At 49.4% G+C, this 24,011-nt stretch overlaps 1 protein-coding gene across 1 annotated transcript; it reads left to right on the top strand.

Moving 5' to 3' along the window:
• Positions 1–2,014: 2,014 nt before the first annotated feature.
• Positions 2,015–22,041, top strand: LARP6 (La ribonucleoprotein 6, translational regulator). The gene is made up of 3 exons (XM_026478426.4): positions 2,015–2,325; positions 16,251–16,461; positions 20,519–22,041. Exons 1-3 carry the CDS (start codon positions 2,126–2,128, stop codon positions 21,584–21,586), a joined length of 1,479 nt encoding a protein of 492 aa, XP_026334211.3. The 5' UTR covers positions 2,015–2,125; the 3' UTR covers positions 21,587–22,041.
• The last annotated feature ends 1,970 nt before the right edge of the window (positions 22,042–24,011 follow it).

Here is a 24,011-nt window from a genome sequence, read left to right as displayed (position 1 = left end):
CATCATGCTAAGCCCATCACTACAAATGAGAAACGTATGTGAGTTGCTTTAAAAATTCTATGCGAGTTTTGCATTCAATTCCAAGTATATATTCCAACAGGTGGGGTGTGTGTGTGTGTGTGTGTGTGTGTGTATGGTTCTTCACTCAGGGGAGGCCTGGCAGCAAGGTTTATTCTTGGGGATCCCCAGTCCCTAAAAGGAGGAGCTCAAAACTGGATGATGTCTGACATCCTTTCTAGATTCAAAATTCTTTTATGAGAACTCAGAAAGAAATAATATCAGACACAGCTTAGGTAGATACATTTGAGCCTAAGGACATATCATTCCATTTAGTTTTTCTGAACTCCAACCAAATACCACACTGCCGCAGACAAGATTCACCCCCCGACTGCCAGTTCTTAAACTATAGGAGCCTAGGAGTCTATATTTTCAGAACATTCCCCAGGGCACTCTTATCAGGCAATTGGAAACTCTGAGATAGGTATGTACGAATTCTTCAAGAGCCGTAGAATCTGGTGCAAATATGAGCCATTATTGTGGGTAAGGATAATAATCTTTGCTGTCTTCGCCACACAGGAAGGTTTAAATGAGATAATGTGGATTGCTTTGTGAAAATCAGGAGCTAAGGTTATCAGAACGGGAGGTGTGGACAGGGCTGCAAACCTCTGTCCTCCGGATCTTCATCGCAGTGGGCCAGGTGTAGAGCATTCTACAAACTCCACAGTCCCGGCGGGAGGCACGGCTTGCTTGGAGCAGACCCTGGGGACTTCCTGCCTCTTCCTTCCTCCCTGTAGCTTAGACGCAGGCTGTGAGTTGTTCTGGTACAGACCCCAGGGGGCTCTCTCTTCCTTGACTTACTCATTCTCTGGCCCCTTCAATCAAAAGAGAAATCTGACCAAGACACGGAAGGGGTTTCCAGTCAAATCTTAAAAAGAAGGGCTGCCCTTGCTGCACCCCCCCCCCGGGTCTCTCCTGGCCCCAGCCCAGACCCCCAGGGTCCCATGCATGGGGTTCTTTTACAAGGACGGTGCTTTCCAAGAGACCCCACTTCTTGAGCCTCTCTGATCTGCTTCCCTCTATCAAAACATAATGGTTCAGGGCTCTGTCCGCTTAAAGCCCTAGGTTGGCAAATTAACATAATAATGATGTTCAAGGAGGTAAATGAAGAGCTTCATGAAAGCACATTCAGGTTTTATTTATGTCTATGCTTATGTCCCTCGTTTCTGGGTCACTTGTGCAGGGTTGCTATGGAACTTACTTAAAGCTGAATATGAACAGAGTTTTCGAACATACTGGCATTTCGATAGCTCCCTTTATTCATTCGACAATATTTGAAGGCTTGCTGTATGCAGGGCATAATCTAAGAAGCAAATGCAAAGGGCACTACAAGACAGTAGCTTTCAAACTTTGGTGAACTTCGGCATCACTTGGAAGGCTTGTTAGAACACAAAGTTCAGAACCCTAGATCCTGATTTCGGGAGATCTGGTTAGGCCCTGAGAATCTGCCTTTCTCTCAAGTTCCCAGGTAAGGCTGGTGCTGCTGGTCTGGGGACCAGGGTTTAGGGCACGAAAGGAACCAAGTCCCTGACCTCACAGGGCGCACAATCGAGAGTGATTGTGCCAAAGAGACGAACGGTGGAGATTCAGGTCGTCTTGGCAGGTCCGTGTGGGGAGACACCAGGAGGCACAGAAGTCCCTTAAGGTGCCGTCCGTGCCTGCCCTCCCCCAGCCCCCAGTCATCCGCACAAGGAGAAGTCCGAGGTGGGGCGCCCTCCCCTCTCCGGGGCCGTGAGGAGCCGAGCGGGAAGGAGGAGGGAACAGCGCGCGCGCGCGGAGGCGTCGGGGGTCGGGCGCATCTTTCCCGGCCGGGCGGGGGCGCGGGGCGCGGGGCGCGCGGAGGAAGTCGCCCTCCCCAGCCGCGGCCCCGCCCGCTCTGGCGCGCGGCTGGCGGCTGGCGGCCGGGGCGGTGGCGGCGGCGGCGCGGGGCGGGGCGCTGAGACCCCCGTCCCTTCCCGGACGCGCTCGCCGCGCCCCCGCCCCCTCGTCGCAGTCGCCGCCGCCCGGGCTGGCTGGGCCTCGGCGCGCGGGTAGCCGCGGCGCCGCATTCCCGGCCGGCCGGCGAGCCATGGCCCAGGCCGGCGAGGAGGCGCTGCCCGGGCCCGAGACCGCGGTGCAGATCCGCGTCGCCATTCAGGAGGCCGAGGACGTGGAGGAGCCGGAGGACGAGGAGGAGGGGGCGGAGGCGCGCGGCGCGGGGGACTCGGCCCGCTACCTGAGCCCCGGCTGGGGCAGCGCCAGCGAGGAGGAGCCGAGCCGCGGGCACAGGTAGGCGCGGCGGCGCGGCCCGGCCGAGGGGAGCCCGCCCCGGGTCCCGGCCGAGCTGGGGCGCCGGGACGACTCCGCGGGCGGAGCGGCTCCAGGCAGCCCCGCCGCGGGCTCTGGGCGTCCCGCCGAGGCAGAACGTGCTCTCGGCGGTTGTTGGTGCCCCGCTCCGCAGCCTTGTCGCCCGACCGGAGCTCCCGGCGCTGGCGGCGGGGCTCTGAGGGGCCTGGACGGAGGCGTGCCCTGGCACCCCGGAGGAATTCCTTCCTGGGCCATCCTCGCCATCTTCTCCCTCCCCCCCCCCCCCCGGAGGAGGCTCTCCTTGCGTCCGCTCACCCCGGACCTCCCCAAAAGCCAGTCCCAGCCCCTCCGGGACTGGCCCACCTGCCCCTGAGAGGGGCCCCACCGAGCCTGCACTGGCTCCTTCGTCCTGTCTGCTTATCAGTACAAATGGGTGGGGGCAGCCCAGGCCCCGCTACCACTTGCTGCTGGGGGATCCGAGGAGTGATTGCATGGTGCAGAGAGCTCTCCTGCCCAGATTTGGAATCAGCTCAAGGCTTGCTTGCATCCTCGCGGGCCGGGGATTCCTATTTTCGCGCAGCCTCCCCCACCTGACTTCTATGCTTGCATCATCATCTTGCAGCCTTGCTAGTTGGGTTCCTGAGTGATGAGCAGTCTGGAGCTGTGATGGCACAAGAAGCCACCTGTCTAACCGTGCCTTTGGGCCCCGAGCCCTGGCATCAGCCAGAGACCTTGGACTTGTGTCCACCCACGCCGGCACCTTTCGGGTCTGTGGTTTCGTTCCTGCTATTGAAAGGAGATGAAAGTATGGAGTATCCATAGCCAGGACAGTAGAGCAATGGCAGAACTTGCATATCCGGGAAATGCCCGCAGGAACTTAGTAAGAACCCTCTTTTTGGGAGGTTTCTGAGCACGTACTTTGTAGTGGTTAGGGCTCTGCAGGATCATGCCCTAGCAGGCAGATGCTTACTTCACCGGCAGAATACTCAACGGAAGGGCATGAGAATACTGGGTCCAGAGCCATTCCCCATCAGTGGCTGACCCTTCCCCAGTGGAAGAGGTCTGGATGTAGGTACCCAGAGTTCATGGCAGTTCAGTGGAGACAGAGGTATCTGAGGACGAAAGTCCAGCAGAAACGCTGAGCCGTAGCAGATGACCCCGTAGCTACAGTAGGGCTCTCAGCACTCTCTACTGTAAAGCCTGATTCATTCACTCACTCACTCGTTCAGCTCTGTGCTGGGAATACAAGTAATGAATCCATAGTCACTGACATCTCAGTCTCGAGGAGAAGGCAGCCACCTAGTCAGATAATTTCAGAGGTTATGTAAAAGAGCTCGGAGTGGCCGATCCTTCTGATTTCATTTGCCCGTGAGTGTGGTGACGAGCTCCCCCCTGTACTGGGGACTAAGTTTGGAGATGGTACCATTAGCAGGGATTAAAGCCCTACTTATTTCTTGGGCCTGGAAAGATCCCCCTGTGGAGATGAGGAGAACATGATCCTCATTTGGGGGGGCTTCTTGCCCCTACCCCCACTCACTCTCCAGAGCCACCCTTCCCTCCCAGCTCCAGGGACTGGAGTCTCATGGAGCATTCAGTGTGAAGCATTTCCTGCTGCCCACTGGCAGAGAGTTGACCCCGGAAGATCCCCGAAGACTCTTCAGGGTAGTGTTGCTGAAAGAGCCCAGCAGGCAGACATCCAGAGCATGAGAACGCAGCCAAGAACAGGACCCACGCTGTCTCCCTGTTTGGGCCAGCCTGGCACAGCAGCAGCCCCTGCCCTGTGTGGACACTTCTCAGTTTCCAGAGCCTCCAGAAGAAAGCTCAGGTTCCTAAAGCTGTTCGTTGAGATGTGACACCCACCCACATCATCCCCTTGGCCCACTGCTTCTTTCCCCGCCTGTCTCAGTAATTCGTGCTCCCCCAGCACGAACCCCTCTAGACTCCGGAACGTAGGGTACAGTTTTGTGTTTACGTGCCTTTGCACTCCCTCCTCTGGGTCTCTCTGATTAACTGATCGATCTCTAATCAGCCTTAAAACTTCACTGTGCCTACCAGGTATTTATCCAAAGGATACAAACATAGCGATCCGAAGGGGCACACGCACCCCAGTGTTGACAGCAGCAATGTCCACAGTAGCCAAACTATGGAAAGAGCCCAGATGTCTGTCGACAGAGGAATGGATAAAGAAGATGTGGTGTATGTATTTACAATGGAGTATTACTCAGCCATCAAAAGAGTGAAATTTCACCAATTGCAACAACGCGGATGGAACTAGAGAGAATTATACTAAGTGAAATCAGTCAGTCAGAGAAAGACAAATACCCTATGATTTCACTCCTATGTGGAATTTAAGAAACAAAACACATGAACATGGGAAAGGGAAGGAAAAATAAAATAAGATGAAAATTGAGAGGGAGACAAACCATGAGATGCTGAATTCAAGGCAACAAACTGAGTATTGCTGGAGGGGAGGGGGATGGGAGATGGGGTAACTGGGGAATGGGCATTAAGGAGCACTGGGTGTTCTATGCAACTGATGAATCTCGAAATTCTACCTCTGAAACTAAACAACAACAAAACACGTCACTGCTTTGTCCCCACAACCCCCAATCCCCACCCCGAAGCTGTTTGTTTCCTGTCCTTGGAGTTGCTGTAGTACTCTGCACATTTTATACCTAGCATTGACCTCAATTGTAACTGTATAGTTCTGTCTCCCTCACAAGAATACGAGCATCGCGAATTCGGGGACCACGCTTGCCTTGCTCTCGTTGTATCCTCAGCACCCGGCTTGTAGTGGGTGCCCCTAAATGTTTGTTGAACAAATGCATGTCTCTATCCACTGCATCATGCCATCGGGTTGAAGTCTTTGGGTGGTTTTCCACCAACTAGACGGTGAGATCCTTGAAGGCAGTGACCTTGCCTTGCCCTCTCTATACCACCAGTCCTCAGCCCAGCGCTTGGCTTTTCCCTGGGGTACAGGCAATACGGAAATAAGAAAAATGTTCTTTACTCTTTTCCCCACACCTCTCTCACCGAAAAGGTGTCTTTCTTTTTATTTTCACCTTTTTGAAATAGAAATTTGAAACATAAAATGTGAAAGAGGAATATTGTGAGAATTCATACACCTACCATCTAGATATAACAGTTGTTAATATTTTTCCATATCGTTTGATGGACTTACGGGTGGTTTCCTCTGAACCACTTGGAAATATACGCAAGACTTACTATACCCTCAGCACTTTGTTTGAGAGCTCTTACTAATGACATTCTCCCGTAACACCATAACACTATTATTACAATTAAGAGAATTAACAATGATTCCTTACTTTATTCCCTAAAATGATCTAATAGCCAAGTCCCATATTTGGGTTTCCCCCAATCGTCCCACATCATATGTTATAAATGTTTCTTTTTCCCCTCCAACCAGAATCCAATCCAGGTGGTGGCATTTGCCTATTATGTCTCTTAAGAATCTTTTAATCTAGAACATTCACACTTTTTTTTTTTAATGCATTGCTATTTTGAAATAAGAGGCCAGATGTCTTGTTGAACGTTTCCCGGTTTGAATTGGTCTGATTTTGTTCTGATCGTGTAGTTTAACTTGCTCCTTTGTACCCTGTGTTTCCTGTAAATTGGAAGGCAGGCTAAGGGCTTGATTCGATTCGGATTAAACGTTTTGGCAAGAACACCTCCTAGGCAATGCCGCAGACTTTCTGTTGCATCCCCTCAGGCGGCTTTCCCCAAGGTGACGCTCTAATTCGAGCACTTGACTGAGGTGATCTCTCCATTGTGAAGGTGCGAGTCTCCCTTTGCAATTAACAAGTAATATGTGGGCTTCCTGTGAATATTCGTTCACCAAGGCCCTTCGCCTAATGGTTTTAGCATCCGCCGGTGATCCTTGCCTGAGTCAGTTCCTCAGGAATTACAAATTGGTGATTTTCTAATTTTATTATTCTTTGTACATTTATTAGCTGGCATTCTTCTCTGTAAGAGAGCTTTGCCTCATCATCTGGGATTGAACAAGAAGAGTCCCTTCTAAAGAGGCAACATAAATGCTTAGTGACCAGTTTTCAAGGAGAGGAGTGGCTGTAATAGTCACATCAAATAATTGAAATTAGAGCCCTCCCTGTAGCCCTCCTCAATTCATGGACTTTTGTTTATTCACTTTTTAAAAATTTGGGGCGCCTGGGTGGCACAGCGGTTAAGCGTCTGCCTTCGGCTCAGGGCGTGATCCCGGCGTTCTGGGATCGAGCCCCACATCAGGCTCCTCCGCTAGGAGCCTGCTTCTTCCTCTCCCACTCCCCCTGCTTGTGTTCCCTCTCTCGCTGGCTGTCTCTATCTCTGTCGAATAAATAAATAAAATCTTTTAAAAAAAATAAATAAATAAAAATAAAAAATAAAAATTAGCTACAATCATTATTTTTGATGTTCAAAATGTCCCTAAGTAGGGGAACCCCTTCAGATGGACTTCAGTATAGCTTTGGAACGCGCCCTTGAGTCTCTGAGCACTTTCTTGCCTTGTGGTACTTGGTATTCTGGGCTTGCTTTGTACTTTTCCTACTCCAGTCGTGGGATCCAGCCATTTCCACAGGAATCCCTGTGGCTAGTATTTTTCAAATACTAGCAGGAAGGTATTTAGAAACCAAGACCTGGAATTAAGAGTGCTTATTTCCACTGGGGCAACATTGGTTTTAGGCCCTTTCAATAGTGCTAGGAAATACATTTTTAAAAATAAGCTTATGTTGATAATTCCAATTCATACTTGACATTATAGGGTTTTTGTTTTACTTCTTCTATTTTTTTTTGAGCTGACAGTCTTGATTCCTAACAACATTAACATATTTACTTGTTTGCTTTGTCTTACAATGTGTAAAAATGATTTAAAATTATAATACTAAATATTAGCATGAATAATAAAATCACTGAAGCATATCTTCATTTAACAAACAGAAACATCTAGGTTCCTTTCTCTCCACGATCTTTCAGGGACATTGCACAAGCTTTGTGCTATCTTTTCTCTGTTCTGGGTGACGATAGTGAAAGACTCCGTTTATTAATGCCAATTATGTACCAGATGTGGGGCTAAGTACTTTGCATACATTATCTCTGCTTCGCACCACAAACCATTATTTAGACCTGCAGAGACATCCACTAGTTTTACTCCTTTCCCAGGCCCTAGGAATTATGCCACAACAGCGTGGCAGAAGACCGGGTTAGAAAAGAAGGTCGTGAGGTCTGTAATAAGTCTATAAGAACCCATGGGCCACCCAGACATAGCATGGGGCGTCCGCTAATGGCATTCAAAATATAATTGTTCCCATAATGCCTTTGCAAAGTCGGACACACATGCTTCCAACCTGTCTTTCTGAAAAACCTTTATCTTTTGCATCTGTCCTTGTGTTTTTATATTGCGTTATCCATTTAATTACCTTTAGAACCTTTTCAGATGCATTATCGTTTCTAGAAGCAAGTCAAAAGGAGCTATACACAGATTGTACCGGACCCTGGTGTTTTAAATGATGCTTTCTCTTTTTTGTTCAATATCCACCTTTTTGCTGTCCACCGTTTTCCTGGTATTGGCAGCCAAAGCACCGTATCAGACCATCTGCAAAGAGAGATGATGAGTCCAGGAAGTCCTTTCTGTGTTGAAAACCATAGTGAGGAGCTCATTACTCCACCATTTTATCTTGGACATTTTTATTCATCAGGTGTCATTTGATTAACCATTCAATTAATATCTCCAGATTATCTTGAGATTCTATGAGAAAGGCAACCCTGGAGATTTTATGCTGTACTTTATCTCTCTAGATCATTTACAAATACGATAAATATTTCAACACTGATCCGTGGAGCCCCAGTCATCTGTTTTGAAATGTACCTCCTTATTTCTACCCTTTGTTTTCATTTCTAGCAGGTTTACAGCTATAAAAAAAGAACACATCAGTACCCCCAATTTACAATGATGTATTTAAAAGGAAACAATAATGTAAACATAAAACTTAAACGTACATTTTTTTCCCAAGTCCTCTGGAAAGGCCACTCATGACATATTCACCAGTAACCATACTTCCTGTCTCAGAGAATCCTGATAGGTGGGATTTGCCCTTACAGAAGCTATTCGCTTCACATTGGTGATGCTTTGTAAATTCCTACTACGTGCAAGGCTCTGGGTTGGTGCCACAATGAAAGAAACCAATGTGAATCCTGTGCTCCAGGGGCTGAGGGGTCAGGGCACTAATTAGATATGCGCACAGGAGCCCTGCTCCAGGTGCGGGCAAGTGTTAGGAGAAGTTGAAATGATTTCCTTCCTGGCGGAGTTGCATTTGAGATGGAGCTTGGTGTATGGCTAGGACTTGGACCTGAGAGATAGAGGCCAGATGTGCAAGGAGATGGAACAGCATACACCCAGGGGTGGAGTTCAGACACCTCGCGACACTTACAGGGACCTAGTCGTCTTTTACTTGCTTTTGTTTTAGGACAAAGGATCTGAAAGGAAATAGAAATACTTTTGGAAGCTGGTGACAGCCACATTGGAAGTGAATCGGAATAAAGAGCTAAGGACTTTGGATTTTATTTAATAGACTAGAAAACATTAGGATTAGTATTAAAGTAGAGCAGCGACATAGCCGTTCTTCAAAATGTGTAATAAGGCACAGAGTGGAAGAGGCTTAACCCAGAATACGACAGGTGTGGGGTGGGGGAGGTGGTAGGAGGTGGGAAAGCAGAACCGTAGAGAGATTCTGGTTAGGAAATGTGCGAAGGATGCGGGGATTAAAAGGCATAATGATATCTGAGAGGTAATTTAAATTCTGCCTTTATAACAGTTGCCTCACCTCACTGCTTGACCTCACGTGAAAAGTAGCCACCAACACACTCTTTACTTTCAAGGAGAAAAAGAAGAACTAAGATGATTTTCTAAAGGAATTGAATGAGCTAACTGGTGAACTTGGGCAGCTAAGTTAGAGCTGGTACCTGCAGAGTAACTCCTCCTCCATGGAATTTTAATATTTAATAATTCCTGCCTGCCCACCTGCCAGTGGAGCCTGCCGGTGGGCATGCCCCGCCCACGTCTATGGAACCACCTGGGAAGAAAGTCAATCACGCTGTACCGCTGCGGAGGAAACCTACTTGACCCACTAAGAAAAAGCAACCCAGACCTTCCTTCATTTTTCAAAATAAATAGCCATGGAGCCCAAGTCCCCACTTCTTAAGTGTGAACTGTATACAGTGACTCCCTTCCAAAGGGCACAGTATGGAAGGGGGGGAAGTAGTCACTTCACAGCGGAGACACAAGATAACGCCACTTCAGCCAGGTCAACATCGGCAATGTCAGGTATGTGCGTAGTCCCCTTGATATGATGTGAGGAGAATGGAAATTTACCTCTGTCCTCTTCCCTAAAACCCATACACACCATCTAATCATAATATCTCAGATAAATCCCAAATGAAGGACGTTCTGCAATATGTCTGACCAGGACTACTCAACACAGTCAAGGGCATTAAAAACAAAGCTTGAGAAACTGTCCACCCAAGAGGAGCCTGGGGAGACATGATGACTAAATCTAATGTAGTATCCTGGATGGGATCCTGAAGGTGAAAAAGGCCGTTAGGTAAAAACTAAGGAAATCTGAATAAGGTATGGAATTCAGCTAATAATAATGTATTAATATCAGTTCATTAAATATACCATACTAATGCAAAAAAATAACAGAAGAAGGCTGATGTGGAATATATGGGAACTCTCTGGACTACTTCACAATTTTTCTGTAAGTCTGAAATTATTCTAAAATAAGTTTGTTTAAAAAAATTTTTTTAATAGTGAAAAAAATGAATTGATTACCAGTCCCATGAAGAAAACCAATTGCATGAAATTCAATGAAAAACTGATCCCAGAGGATATAGAGGTGACACTGTTGGAAACAAAGAGACTATAAAAATATACATCTACTCTCTTTAGGACCCGAGAAAGAATTTAATATATTGCAGACACAAAACAAGAACAGGATACTCTTAAAAAGGAGCGATCTGAAGACATAAAAGAGTTCTCAGAGAGTACATAATTCCTGAAATTAAACAGTTCAGGAAAGATTGGAAGGTCGTGTCAGGAAATCTCTTGCCATGTAGAACATAGACAACGGCAAAGACAGACAATTTGAAAACGAGGATGGAGACATAGAGGATCGATCTAAGTGGTCAGTCAACCAAAAGGACTTTAAGAAAGAAATGTGATCTTAGCAAACACCTTCGCCCTGCACAGAGCAATGTTTGTAGTCATAAAAATAAGTACAACGGATTGACTTTCGGCTTTTAGTATCTGAAGACAAAACAGGGAATGTTAGTTACAGGATAGAATGTAAACGTAATGAACCATGACAAGATAAAATAAAGGTACATCTAATAGAATTTGAAAGGTTGGAAATGGAAGGAGAGGGGAAGAAGGTAGGGTCATAACACACACATCAAGTATAATGAGGAAGCAAGACGTAGCATTTAGTGTTGATGGAACAAGAGAGAATTTTAAGTGTATTATTTTAAAACAATTGGAAGGCTAATTTTAAAAAAACCCAACAAGAATATAAAATTTTAAAAATTAGAAGAGGCTTTGGGAGATGAATGATCCCAAATCCTCACCTTATATAATAGGACATGAATAGAGAATGTCGAAAATTAGCAAGTGAGAAATAGAACTGTAGACATATTTTACAGAACCACAAGGCAACTCTCCTAAGAACAGAATAGGTGAATAGAGGTTGCCTCAGCAGGGAGAGGTGGAGCGGGGAATCGTTGCTTTCTTTATGTTATGTACTATTTTATTTTTTGCTATGTGTGTGTATTACTTTAATATTTAAGATTCATTTTTGATGAACTATGAATAGTGTCCAAGGGAGAAGTAATGAGGACAGTTGGAATGGAAAAGAGAACAGATGGGAGACAATGCGGAATAAAATCAGCACTTGATAATTGGCTCAGTGTGGGGGCAAAAGAGAGGGCTAAAAATGCATCCGGGGTTTTGAGCCTAAATGCAGAGAAGAGTGAACAGGGAAAGTAGGTAGTGGGGCAGTTTGGGAGGAAAGATACATAGTCTTTATAGGACAGTTGTAATTGACAAGAAGTTACCAACATTCGTCTCTAAGGGATATAAATTCTTTAATGTTTGCAAAAGATACAGGGTCCTTTGCATTCAAAGGCTGTTGCAGGAACCAGGAGACAAGGCAGCATGCTCCCAGATATGCAAAAAGGCCTGCCTCTCTTCCAAGGTCCCCCTTTGGAGAGGCACAGTTGCCGCTGACAGCACCCATGCAGAGAGGGGGTCCTGGGTGCAGGAAGCTCAGCCCTGCACTTGCATAGGGGTTTATATCACCTCCCCAGAACTGCCCACCTGTTCTGGAATCTCTGGCTACCTGCCTGTCTGCTCACTCGGTGCAAAGAACTGATGCAGAGTCACCCCCTCAGCCCCCCACAGTGTGGATTGCTTACCGTGAGACTATATGAAAAAGATGAGCTTCCCAGATGGAATGTCCCTCGGCAGGTGTAGGCTTCAGTACTCCCCGAGGTCGAGCTCTGCAGAAGGTGATGTTTCAATTCTGGACATACTGGATTTGAAGTGCTAACAGGCTATCCAAGCATCAGGCAGGCAGTTAGGAATTGAGGATGCGGGCCCCGGCGGTAAGAGAAGGATGGAGGGTTGGGAGGAGGCAGATCTGAATTGGGTGAGCAATCCAGGGGCTGGAGTGTAGAGGCCGCCAGGGGATAAAGAGTCCGGGATAGATCCTTGGAGACATGGGAGCACAATGAGTAGACTGGAAGCACAGTTAAATGGGGAGAAGAATCAGAAAAGAACAAGTCACAGGAGCCTGGCGGGAGGAGTACTGAGAAGAAAGTGGTCAGCTGTGTCCCATCCTGCAGTGGGGGCCGGATGACCAAGGTGGAGAAAAGGTATGGCCAGTGAATGCTGTGGCAATGCCCAGACATACAGAATGAGTTTGCAGGCCGGGACGGTGGGCACAAGGGAGCTCTGGGCAATCTGATTGATTTTCTCGATCAAGTTGAGAGAGAGTCATCTGCAGGGAGGAAGGGCTTCCCATGGCAGACCTCGGAAAGAATGGGAGGCTCTAGAACGGGCACTGGAAGAATTGAGAAATTTTTTTTTTTTAAAGATTTTATTTATTTATCTGACAGAGATAGAGACAGCCAGCGAGAGAGGGAACACAAGCAGGGGGAGTGGGAGAGGAAGAAGCAGGCTCATAGCGGAGGAGCCTGATGTGGGGCTTGATCCCAGAACGCCGGGATCACGCCCTGAGCCGAAGGCAGACGCTTAACCGCTGTGCCACCCAGGCGCCCCAAGAATTGAGAAATTTCATCCCCATCTTTCCCTTATATTTTATTTGTCTGAGTTTACTTTTTATAATAGCGTCAACTACTTTAGTCGGGGAGTAGAACTTACTAGGCTGTGGGTCCCTTTGATGGTTTGGTCACCTCTGATACACTTGATATTTGTAGTAATTAGGCCGTTTTGCCAATACCTGAGTCCACTCAAAACTCTTCACTGGTCATTACCCCACACCTCACCCCAACTCCTGCTGTTTATTCTCATCCCTGTCAGTGGGGCTCAGACTTTCCCATGCATTTGAGGTTATTTTATCTGGTGTATTCAACGTACATATTTTAACTACTAGTTAGGGAATAAGCTTTCTCTAATAAAGTGAAAATCTGTTTTGCCCATCTTGCTTCTCCTTTTCATTCCAGTGATTGTTCCACTGGCGCTTTTCCTTTGGCATGTTTTAAGGACCACTTTTCTCAATGCAGTATTACTATCCTGCTATTTGTAATTAATAGAAAACCCAGCCAACAAGTGAATTAAACAAATGGATTTTATCTTTCTCATGTGATCAAAAATCTGCGAGTAGGTAGGTAGAGGAATTGGTTCAGCAACTCAATAATATCAGGGCCAATAATGTCAATAAATTAGGCCAAGCTAATTCTCTTGGCCTTTTACTTATCGTAGTAAAATAGCTGCTACAGCTCCAACCATCACATCCACACTCAAAACAGATAAAAAGGGAAGAGGCAGGGCCAAAAGATTTTCACTTGTGTTTTATTGGCCATACCATGACAGATGGCTACTACCTGTAACCAAGTCTGAGAAAGTACATGTTTAGGTTTTTTGGGCTTTTTTGTTTTTTGTTTTTGTTTTTGTTTTTAATAGCCTCCATAATAAAGGAAGGCAAGTGAGAAAGAGTTTGCTATTAGGTGTTGGGTGAATCTAATGTCTACCACAGCTATCTTCTAGAAACTTCTAAAATATTCAGTTTGTCTAATGTTTAAGTTGCCTTTAACTTATTTTATTTTACAGGCTGCCTTAATGTATTTCCTTGGTTTGCCATCCTGTTTTTAAAACCCTTTTTAGGGGCGCCTGGGTGGCGCAGTAGTTAAGCGTCTGCCTTCGGCTGAGGGCATGATCCCGGCGTTATGGGATCGAGCCCCACATCAGGCTTCTCCACTAGGAGCCTGCTTCTTCCTCTCCCACTCCCCCTGCTTGTGTTCCCTCTCTCGCTGGCTGTCTCTGTCAAATAAATAAATAAAATCTTTAAAAAAAATAAATAAATAAATAAAAGTCTTTTTAAAAAACATACTTTTAAAGTTAGTCTCTCAGACCTTTTTTTTTTTTCCATCAGTACACATTTGTCTTGGGACATCAGTGTGGTATTTCAAAAACATTTCCAGACCGTCTGCAGGCAAATAACAAAACGTTTCATTTTAAAATCAACCAACGCCTACTTTTATGCTAATTATAATTTCTGAATTTGAAAAATCAGGAGACAGATTTATTATTTTCTCTCCTGCGAGAATATTCCATTTTTATTCTCATCTTGACTCTTCCACAGTTGTTGTTTTTTTTGGGGGGGGGTTAAGAGTCAGTTGAACTTTTGCTGGAGTTGAAGGACATACATGTATGTACTTTTCCAGTTTTCCACTGTCGCAGTACTAGCGGACTTCTACATTCTGAGCCCCTCCCCTTTTTGTATTAGTTCATTGTTTTATTTAAGGGCTTCATCCCAATCCAAGGAAAGTGTTAACTGCTTGCTTCTTTTTTTTTTTTTTTGAAAGATTATTTCTTTATTTGAGAGAGAGAATGGAGAGCAAGAGAGAGCAGGGAGCCTGATGCGGGGCTCGATCCCAGGACCCTGGGATCGTCACCTGAGACGAAGGCAGACACTTAACGGACTGAGCCACCCAGGTGCCCCTGACACTTCTACCTTTTGGCTATTGTGAGGATGCTGCAGTGAACTCTCTGAGCCCCCTGGGGAGCCAGGCAGGTTCTCCCAACAGAGTAGAAGCCCCCTGAATGCTTTAGGTGGACTGGGTGTCTGCATCTGTCCCAGGACGTGTTCATGGAGACTCTGGGTCTGGTAGTCGTGTTACGAGAAATCAAGCTGCCACGTAGGAAAGCGGTAATGTTTTTTCTGGAAGTAATTTCTAACCAATCCTTTTTATTGAATAAGATCTATAGGCTATTGTATAATACATAATTTAATTTGGTCATTAAATATGCCAGCGGGAACTCACCTTCGAGAGCTTCTAATTAATAGAGTCAACTATGATGCAGACCATCATAAACTCCCTAGATGTCTGTGGATTTGAAGTTTTTGTCATCCCTTGGTGAGAGATCTGCCTTCCTCCAGAAGCTTTGTTCAGGATTTCTTTGGCTTGTTCTCATATCCTAATATTCTCAGGGAGAAGGGGAGGAAGTCTGTTCAGCTGGAGCCGCTGGTGGGTGTGGGTCTCATTTAGAAGAGCCCTGGTGAATGGGATTGTTTCCAGATTCCGTGGCAGAGCCCCAACAAAACGTGGAAAGTATTACGTGTGCTGGCTTTGGAGACAAGATTTGAATTTCCATCCTAGATCGGAGGGGTAAACGAGCGTACCTGCCACCTACCGGCTTCGGAGGGCATGCCAGGCACCCGTGTGGGCATTTCTGCATATTAGTTCATTGAAGCTTCTGACCGTCCTGTCGGGAGAGTGACTGTCGTGAGTCCCAGTGTACAGATGACAGGACCGAGGTGTGGCAGGGGAGTTCCTTGCCTGAGTGGACTCAGTTAATAAATGGTGGTGGCAGCATTCGAACCTACATGGGCTAGCTCTAGGATTGGGATTCTTAGTTACTCTGCTAAATTATCTTCTAGAAATCGGGATTTGGGGGGCGGAGTGGGGGAGGGAAGAGGAAGAAGGGGGTGTGAAAAGCATCCCGTCCGTGGCCTGGCAGCCCGTAAATGTTAGTAGAGGCTGTTGTTACTTGAATGACCCTCTGTCCAAGTTAAAAACAGAAGCTTGATTTCTTTGCCGGTGGGGCAAAAGCCAGCCCCGTTGTGGCCCGGTGATGACCACCTCCAAGGAGTCCAGTTCAAGTGTGACCCAGTGCCATTTCCTAGGGCAGCAGAAACAAACTACCACAATCTGGGTGGCTTCGAGCGACAGAACTGATTGCCTCACGGTTCGGGAGGGCAGAAGTCGGGAATCAAGGTGTCAGAAGAGCGCTCCCTTCCGAGGGTCTGGGGACGGATGGGTCCCAGGCCATTCCCCTGGCTTCTGGTGGTTTGCTGGCAACCCCTGATGTTCCTGGGCTTCTGCCGAATCCGCCCGATGTCCACCTGCCCCTTCACATGGCATGCTGCCTGCGTGCTCATGCCTCCAGGGTTCCCCCTTTTATAAGACGCCAGTCATACTGGATGAGGGGCCAGCCCCTCTGGTGTGATCTCGTCTTTAACCGATGACATCTGCAAGGCCCTATGTCCAAGTAAGGTCACGTTCTGACCTACAGGGCTTTGGGACTCCAACCTATGAAATTTGGGGGCGGTGGGGGGTACACAATTCAGCCTGTAACCCCCGGTGTCTCCTTCTGGTCTCAGTGGCGCCACGACGAGTGGGGGCGAGAACGAGCGAGAGGACGGCGAGCGGGAGTGGAAGCCCCCGGACCAGGAGTTAATCAGGAAGCTGGTGGATCAGATCGAATTCTACTTTTCTGATGAGAACTTGGAGAAGGACGCCTTCCTGCTGAAGCACGTGAGGAGAAACAAGCTGGGGTACGTGAGCGTCAAGCTCCTCACGTCCTTCAAAAAGGTAAGGCTTCCTTCTCACAAGCGGACTCGAGGATTCGGGGGGCGGGGGGGCGCAGTTCTAAATAGTTTTTGCCCCCTCGATACCTGGTGACAAGTGATTTTTTTTCGCCCCCCTGGGGCCTGAAATAGAGAAAAATGATCGAGAACAGGGATTTAAGATCGTTATGAAGACTTCTCTTCCCACCGTATGGAAAGGGGCCTGGGTGTTGGGACAGATGTCAGCGGGTGGCGGTGATGAAATGATAGGGCTTGTTCTTAGTAAAGGTCAGGCACTCTTGCCAGGCGAGGGGGTGGCCGGGAGGATGCTGTGCCAGGTCACGGGGACTCAGTGGCCTGGAGAGACACCTCCTGGGCCTCGAATTGTGTGAAATGCGGGCTTTTCCCTTGTCTAGTTGAATAAATAAGAAGGAGGTGCACCCAGAACTCTGGGGGTTGCTTCCAGCCTCCTTCCAGACTCCTGCAGCCTTGCTGTGTAAGACCAACGTCCTCATCGGTATGGCGATGTGGGGTGTCTGATCCTTGCTGCCGTGTAGGCAGGGGACCCAGCAGCTGGCCTGTTGTGTGAATTCCCCCTGTCTCAGAGCGTGGACGGACGAGCTGGAGTACGAACCCCGTGTCTTCCGTGGGGGAAGTGAATTTGCTAGAATGGAAAAGCACCGCATGGCCTGTTGCATAACGGGCTATGTAGCAGCTGGGTCCCAGCCAGGCTGCCTGTGCACTTCGCCAGAGAGCCCTGGAGGAGAGCTCTTCTCCCTGGGGCTGTTCTCTGCCTCACCTGCTGCTGTAGTGCTCTGTCCTTTTGCCCAGTCACCAAACATACCCATTCTGCCGCGGTGGGCACGGGCTAGAGGACACGAAGGTGGCGCTTCCCCTGCCCTTGCAAAGTCCAGTGACGGAGAGAGAGCAGTGCAGGACTGCCCGGTGACTGTAGGCAGTAAAAGAACAGTCGTGTGCGTCAGAGCCAGCAACCCTGCCGGGGTGATGGAGAAGTCTTTCTAGAAGTGGTGACATTGAAATAGGATGTTGGAGGACGAGTAGGAATTTTCAGGATACAGGAGAAGGAGAGGGACTCTTCATGTTGCGAAGGAAAAGCCTCCCCTTCCTCCTGTGTGGCTCCTTTGCTCTCCCCCTCTAACACACTCACGACACTCTGACACCAGTCGTTTATGTTGGGGGAGGGGCTCCCCACCAAGTAGTTCTGTGTCTACCCGGAGACAGCATCGGATCCTGCAGGTTAGGGGTTAATCCCACGAGACTGCCCCCACTTCAGGAACCAATGGCCAGTAGGAGGCCCCCAGGTCACCCACAGCTTCTGTCCAACTTGGCTACAAATCACAGGTTCCCATCACCTGCTCCCCCTGGGATTTGTTTATTTGCTGGAAGAGCTCACAGAACTGAGGGAAGCACTTGCTTAGATTGACCAGTTTCATAAAGGCTGTGATGAAGGATACAGGAGAAGAGCCCGCTTAAGAGATATGCAGAACAAGGCCCTGCATGGAGGAGCTTCTGTCCCTGCGGACTTGGGGTGTCTCACCCTCCCTCTCAGTCTGTGGATGTATTCACAGACCTGGGAGTGCTCTGAAGCCCATAGTGTTGGGATTTTTATGGAGGCATGATCAACTGTTAACTCAGTTTCCTGCCCCTCTCCCTTCCCTGAAAATTCCAAGCTTCTAACCATGGCTTGGTCTTTCTGGTGACTGGCCCTCAACCGGGACCCACCCGGAAGCCCGCCCAGAATCGCCTCATTAGAAAAAAAGATACTCCCAGTGTTCTCGTCCCGTAGGAATTTCCAGGGTTCCGGCAGCTCCGTGCCAGGAAAGGGGACAAAGAGCAATGTATATAGATGATAGAGAGGGACTGTTCCATCGTTCTCCGTCCGCGAGGCTCCAAGTTGGGTTTTATTCCAGGCTGAAACCGGCCACTCCAGTTTTAGGAGCTACTGCATTGAAATATGAAAGATCTTTTGGTACAAAAGATCTCTTTTGTATCAAATGCAGAAATGCAGAAACGCAACTTCAGAGAAGTATTTGAACATTAAAATCCCCATGTCCTATCAAAACGCTACATCGAAATATCGCACATGTCCAGAGAACAGTGAGTGAACCCTCACACGGAAGTGTTTGTGGGGGACCCCAAAACAAAGCAGCCAGTTCGCATCCCTTTATTCCTCCCCAGGGACCCTAAGCATCAGCCTGACTTTCTTTCCCTTCGAAGCCGCCACTATGGCTCTGTTCGGAAGGCTTCTTCTTTGTTGAAAGCTGGCCGCAGAGTAGACATAGACTCCCCACCACCACCAAAATGAGAACAAAGGCCCTTTTTATCCCAAAGGTTTTCCTGCTGATCATAATGGGAGACACATAGGACAAACAGGGAAATGACAGTTTCTGAAAATCTTAGGAAGTTCTACCGGTAATTGCACAAGGAAAGCACCTCCCTGGCTCCTCATCTGAGGTGGTACCCGGGGGTGCTCAGTGGACCCCGCTCCTGGCTCTGGAGGGGTTCTGGGTCCTTGCCAGAGCCTGCTTCCCTCTCGATTGCATGCAGTCTTCCATCAGCTTCTCCAGCCCTTGGAGTGCGGCAGCACCGGCCCTCCCCTGAGCACTCCTTGCTCAGGCTTCAGGCTTCGGCAGTAGCTTTGCTTTTCCTCTCCTGAGTGGCCCCCTCCTGACTGGTTTTGGAGAAGGCTCCCCCCGGGTCATGCTCTGAGAGCTGCTGCCTGGCTTCCTCACAACTTGGCAGTGACCTTTGGTCAACATCTTCACCCTTTCTGGATCCCTGATTCCGTTCACCTGAAGCCTGACCCTTTGCCTGGACCTTTGCTGACCCTCTGTTCTGGGGGTGTGTCATGGAGACCAGCCCATTGATTCTGGGTGTAGGTGACTTGTGGGTCCCACAGCCTAAGCCCAGTCTGGGCCATTTCACCCCGAGACCAAGGCTAGAGTGCACAGCACCCGCTGCAGGAGCCTGCCTCTGCTGATAGCTCCACGAGGTCCCCCCACGCTGCCCTGTTAGCGAGCCTCCCTTCTTGAGTTCTGGGAAGTTCCCGTCTGGTCTCAGGGCTCCTCTGCACAGCGACTGCATTGGCCTGGCCTCAGAGGACTCAGGGTGATCTTGCCATTCCTGGCTCAGGTTACCCACCCCACCCACCTCCACTGTTTCTCTGGGATGGGATGACTCATGCTCCCTGGCATTCCGTCCAGCGGAAGTGGGCCTCTCGAAAATTACTGTCTTACAATATAAACATAGCCTCCATATACCGCACATCGATACGCACAATTTCCACTCAGGGAGGGAGGGAGGGAGGGGCGGTTTCATCATTCTCTGTGAGGCCCTACTTGGATTTTACTCCAAGTCAAAACAGTCCACATCGTTTTCAGGAGATATTGCAGTGGAATATGAAAGATCTTTGGAACTTTCTGTGTGTCAAATTGTCAACAGAGAAACATGACTTCAGAGAAGTGTTTGGATGTTAAAATCTCCGAATTCTGTCGAAACGATAGCACGTAATTCTTGAACAACCGATAGCACGGGATACCTATCGAGTACTCAGTACGAGCTAGACGCTGTCCTAGGTCTTGTGTGTGTGTAATGTGTGTCTGCATGTAGATACGTATCTGGTGACTTATTCATTTGATCCTCACGACAACTCTGAGAGGTGGACACGATTGGCGTCTCCATTTGACAGATGAGGGAGTTGAGGCACCGAGAGGCTGAGAAAGTGCAGGTCTTACCGCCAGCCGGACGTAGGCCTTGGACTTGTGTATCTAACAGCCTTGTCGCAGGGCCTGCGGGTTTAACCCCTAAACGTGTGTGCACTAGACTATCTCCACCGCCACAGAAAGTTCCGTTGGACGGCACTGCTCTAAACAGTACTGGCTAGCTTGACATCGTCAAAAGCGTGTGCGTTCGCTCACTGGACTTTTGAATGCCCGCACCCACCAGGTACGACGCTAGCGACCAGGGTGCCGGGGGGTGAGGAAAGGAGGGAGGGAGACGACAGGACACGGGCTGGGCGAGGACAGAGAGGTGCCATTCCAGATGTGCTTTGTCTCCTTCAGGTGAAACACCTGACCCGGGACTGGAGAACCACGGCGCACGCCTTGAAGCACTCGGTGACCCTCGAGTTGAACGAGGACCAGCGGAAGGTGAGGAGGACCACCCCCGTCCCGCTCTTCCCCAACGAGAACCTCCCGAGCAAGATGCTCCTGGTCTACGATCTCCACCTGTCCCCCAAGCCGTGGGCCCCGGCCACCCCCCAGAAGAACGGGAGGGTGCAGGAGAAGGTCATGGAGCATCTGCTCCAGCTCTTCGGGACCTTCGGGGTCATCTCGTCGGTGCGGATCCTCAAACCCGGGAGGGAGCTGCCGCCCGACATCCGGAGGATCAGCAGCCGGTACAGCCAGGTGGGGACCCAGGAGTGCGCCATCGTGGAGTTCGAGGAGGTGGAGGCGGCCATTAGAGCCCACGAGTTCATGAGCTCAGAATCTCAGGGCAGGGAGAACATGAAGGCCGTCCTGATCGGCATGAAGCCACCCAAAAAGAAGCCGCTCAAAGACAAGAACCAGGACGAGGAGCCCGCCGCGAGCAGCCACCCGAGCAGGTCCCTGAACAAGAGAGTCGAGGAGCTGCAGTACATGGGGGACGAGTCTTCCGCCAACAGCTCCTCCGAGCCCGAGAGCAATCCCACGTCCCCCATGGCCGGCCGGCGCCATGCGGCCGCCAACAAGCTCAGCCCTTCTGGCCCCCAGAATCTCTTTCTGAGCCCCAACGCCTCCCCGTGCTCGAGTCCCTGGAGCAGCCCCTCGGCTCAGCGCAAAGGCGTTTCCAGAAAATCCCCGCTGGCCGAGGAGGGGCGGCTGAACTGTAGCACCAGTCCCGAGGTCTTCCGCAAGTGCACGGATTATTCTTCTGATAGCAGCATCACTCCCTCCGGCAGCCCGTGGGTTCGGAGGCGCCGCCTGGCTGAGATGGGGACCCAGGAGAAGAGCCCCGGAGTGAGTCCCCTGCTGTCCCGGAAGATGCAGACTGCAGACGGGTTACCCGTGGGGGTGCTGAGACTGCCCAGGGGCCCTGACAACACCAGGGGATTCCACGGGGGACACGAGAGAGGCAGGGCCTATGTATAAATACCTTCTATTTTTAATACCGGCTCCCTCGAAATACCCGGCATGGCATAAGATGCAATTAAGTCCCCATCGAAAAATTTTGTATACATGTAGACCTCTTAATTTATATATTTGTAATGTATATAAGTTGTCTGGTATGCTATGGTTTTAAGAACATCTTCTAGTTCCGCACAACCAGCATGACCATTCTTTTGATGATGCCCGATGTGTCTGAATGTTACGGCTCTGCAGGGCTGCGCGACTGACGCTCCTGAGGGCCGGTCGGGCCGGCGGTCTCTTCTTCGGGACAGAGTTCTTCCCCGCGGTGACTGAGCTGTCCTCGGCGGGCCACGCAGGGCCTTCCTGAGAGCCCACGGGAGTTCTGTTGTGTCACGGCCACTCATTCAGCCGGTAGCATGGTGTCTTACAGGACCAAATGTGTATTTCCTGTCAAGTGAATAAATAATGAAACCCCCGACTGGGAGTGCTGGCTCTTGAAGTCATAGGTGGTGCCCGACAGAAGTCCGGGCCGTCTGACAAGGCTGTAGGTGTTCGGTCAGGAGGCCCTGAGGAGCTGAACAGAGACGCATGCCGTGAATGTGCCCAGGGCAGCCCTGGGACTCTCCCCGGGGCTCCGGCCACCTGAGAGGTCAGCAGAGTTTGTGCAGCTATTAGAGAACACAGTGAATCCTACCCGGGCAAAGGCGGCTTCGTAGAGACCAGGCTTTCCGGATGTGCTCCCCAGACTGCCTCCTTTCCCTTGGTTGATGTCCCTTGTCCCTGGAAGCTGACCGGCGTAGCAGCAAGAGCGGTGGCCGACATTCAAGTGCGGGCTTATCCACCTGCTGTCGGGGGGATTTTAGACGAGTCCTAGTGGGTGAACCTCGTGAGCAATTATTGAACGGTGATTAGATGCCAGGGACTATGCTTAGAGTTTTCCAGGCATGATCTCATTCAATTCTCCCCAAAACCACGCGAGAAAGGTCCAGATAATATCTCCATTTTACACCGGAAGAAACAAGTGGGTTAACTCCCTCGTCCGGGCCCGAACGGCTACATGAGTGGAGCTGGCTTGAACCTAGCAGTCCGGCTCCAGGGCCCATACTCCTCACCGCCAGATGGTACGCAGCTCTCTGCACCTCACCATCCACATTCAAAACAGAAACGACCACAGAAGGTGCTAATATTTTATTCAGCACCTCCTATGTGCTAGGCGTTTTGCTAGACACATTCTTCTATTTGTTCTATCAGTGTCTCTGTAAGATATTGTAGCCATTTTACACATGAAGCCGCTGGGGTAGGGTAATCTATCAAGCCGTTGCGAAAGTGGAAGAAAGCGAGTGTATGTTTAATTACACGGTTCTACAGAAATCAGCAGCTGCTTATCTGGTTAGTAAGATAGCGCGTCCCTTAAGTCCCAGAATTCCTGTTAACTGGTAAATGCCTCCGGGAATTATTTGGATTTGCCGTTTCCACCACTGTTAGCCGTAGATGGCCCGACAGCCTGTGTCTGGACCCCAGGCCACCAGGCCTCCCAGCTCCAGGCCTCTCCCCGGGCTTGCTCCCTCACTGGGCTCCCAGTCACCCTGGCCGATCCTTCCCCACCACTGCACCCCTGCCCGTGGGCCATGGGGCCATCTCGGCCTCCCCGCCCCTTGGCCTGGCTACATTCAGGCTCTTTCACCCCGTTATCCTTCAGCACCCCAGCTGCAGCTCTATTTTTAGAGTCACTCCTATGGATCATAATTGCTTTAAAAAAATGCCTACACCCTCACCTCTTTATGTGACTACAGAAGAACTTGGCCTTCTGTCTGCAGTATTACCCCGTGTGGCCTTTGGAAAGAACCCTGAATTGAGGGTCAGCAGATCTGAGTTGTAGCCCTGACTCTTCTGGTAAATAACACTTTGACCTTGAGCAAGTCATTTCTCTTTTTGATTCGTGGTTTCCCATCCAACCAGTGGATGCCATTAAGCCGCTCCTTGCATAAGGCTTGTGTGCGAGAGTGCTTTACGCACTGGAAAGTACTTTGTAGGTGTTAGTCATTACCCTGCGCTCTGGTCATCCCCAAGGACAAACGTTTCTTCCGTTGCTCTGGTGTTTAAGCGTGGCCTCACGTTAGAACCACCTAGAGAGCTTTTCAAAGCTGCGTGTGTCCGCACTGAGATAGTCTGATTTCATTGGTTCTGGGGTGAGGCCTGGGGATGAGCCGTTTTTGAAACTCCCTGGCTGGTTCTAATGGGCAAGCAGCATTGAGAGAGAGGCTCTGGTCTGTTGGAATGAGGAGGGGCCATGGGTAAACTGAGGAAGGCCTAGAGACATCCATCCTCTCCTCCTTTTTCAAGGCTTGGGCTTGCCGTCTTTGGTAGACCCTTCCAGGCACGCTTCGCCCTTCCCCCCTCACAGTGGTCCTGAGCCTCTGAGCACCTGCCAATGAACCTGACCTCT

Source organism: Ursus arctos, unplaced genomic scaffold (assembly GCF_023065955.2).
Source record: "Ursus arctos isolate Adak ecotype North America unplaced genomic scaffold, UrsArc2.0 scaffold_28, whole genome shotgun sequence".
In the NCBI taxonomy this organism is placed as follows: Eukaryota; Metazoa; Chordata; class Mammalia; order Carnivora; family Ursidae; genus Ursus; species Ursus arctos.
This window is presented reverse-complemented; position numbering and strand designations above follow the sequence as displayed.

What these genes read in the sequence shown, in the direction of transcription:
- LARP6 (XM_026478426.4), top strand. Translation starts at nt 2,126, where the DNA reads ATGGCCCAGGCCGGCGAGGAGGCGCTGCCCGGGCCCGAGACCGCGGTG. An exon ending in GAGCCGAGCCGCGGGCACAG is followed by an intron (nt 2,326 to 16,250) that starts GTAGGCGCGGCG and finishes TTCTGGTCTCAG; the next exon opens with TGGCGCCACGACGAGTGGGG. An exon ending in TCCTCACGTCCTTCAAAAAG is followed by an intron (nt 16,462 to 20,518) that starts GTAAGGCTTCCT and finishes TGTCTCCTTCAG; the next exon opens with GTGAAACACCTGACCCGGGA.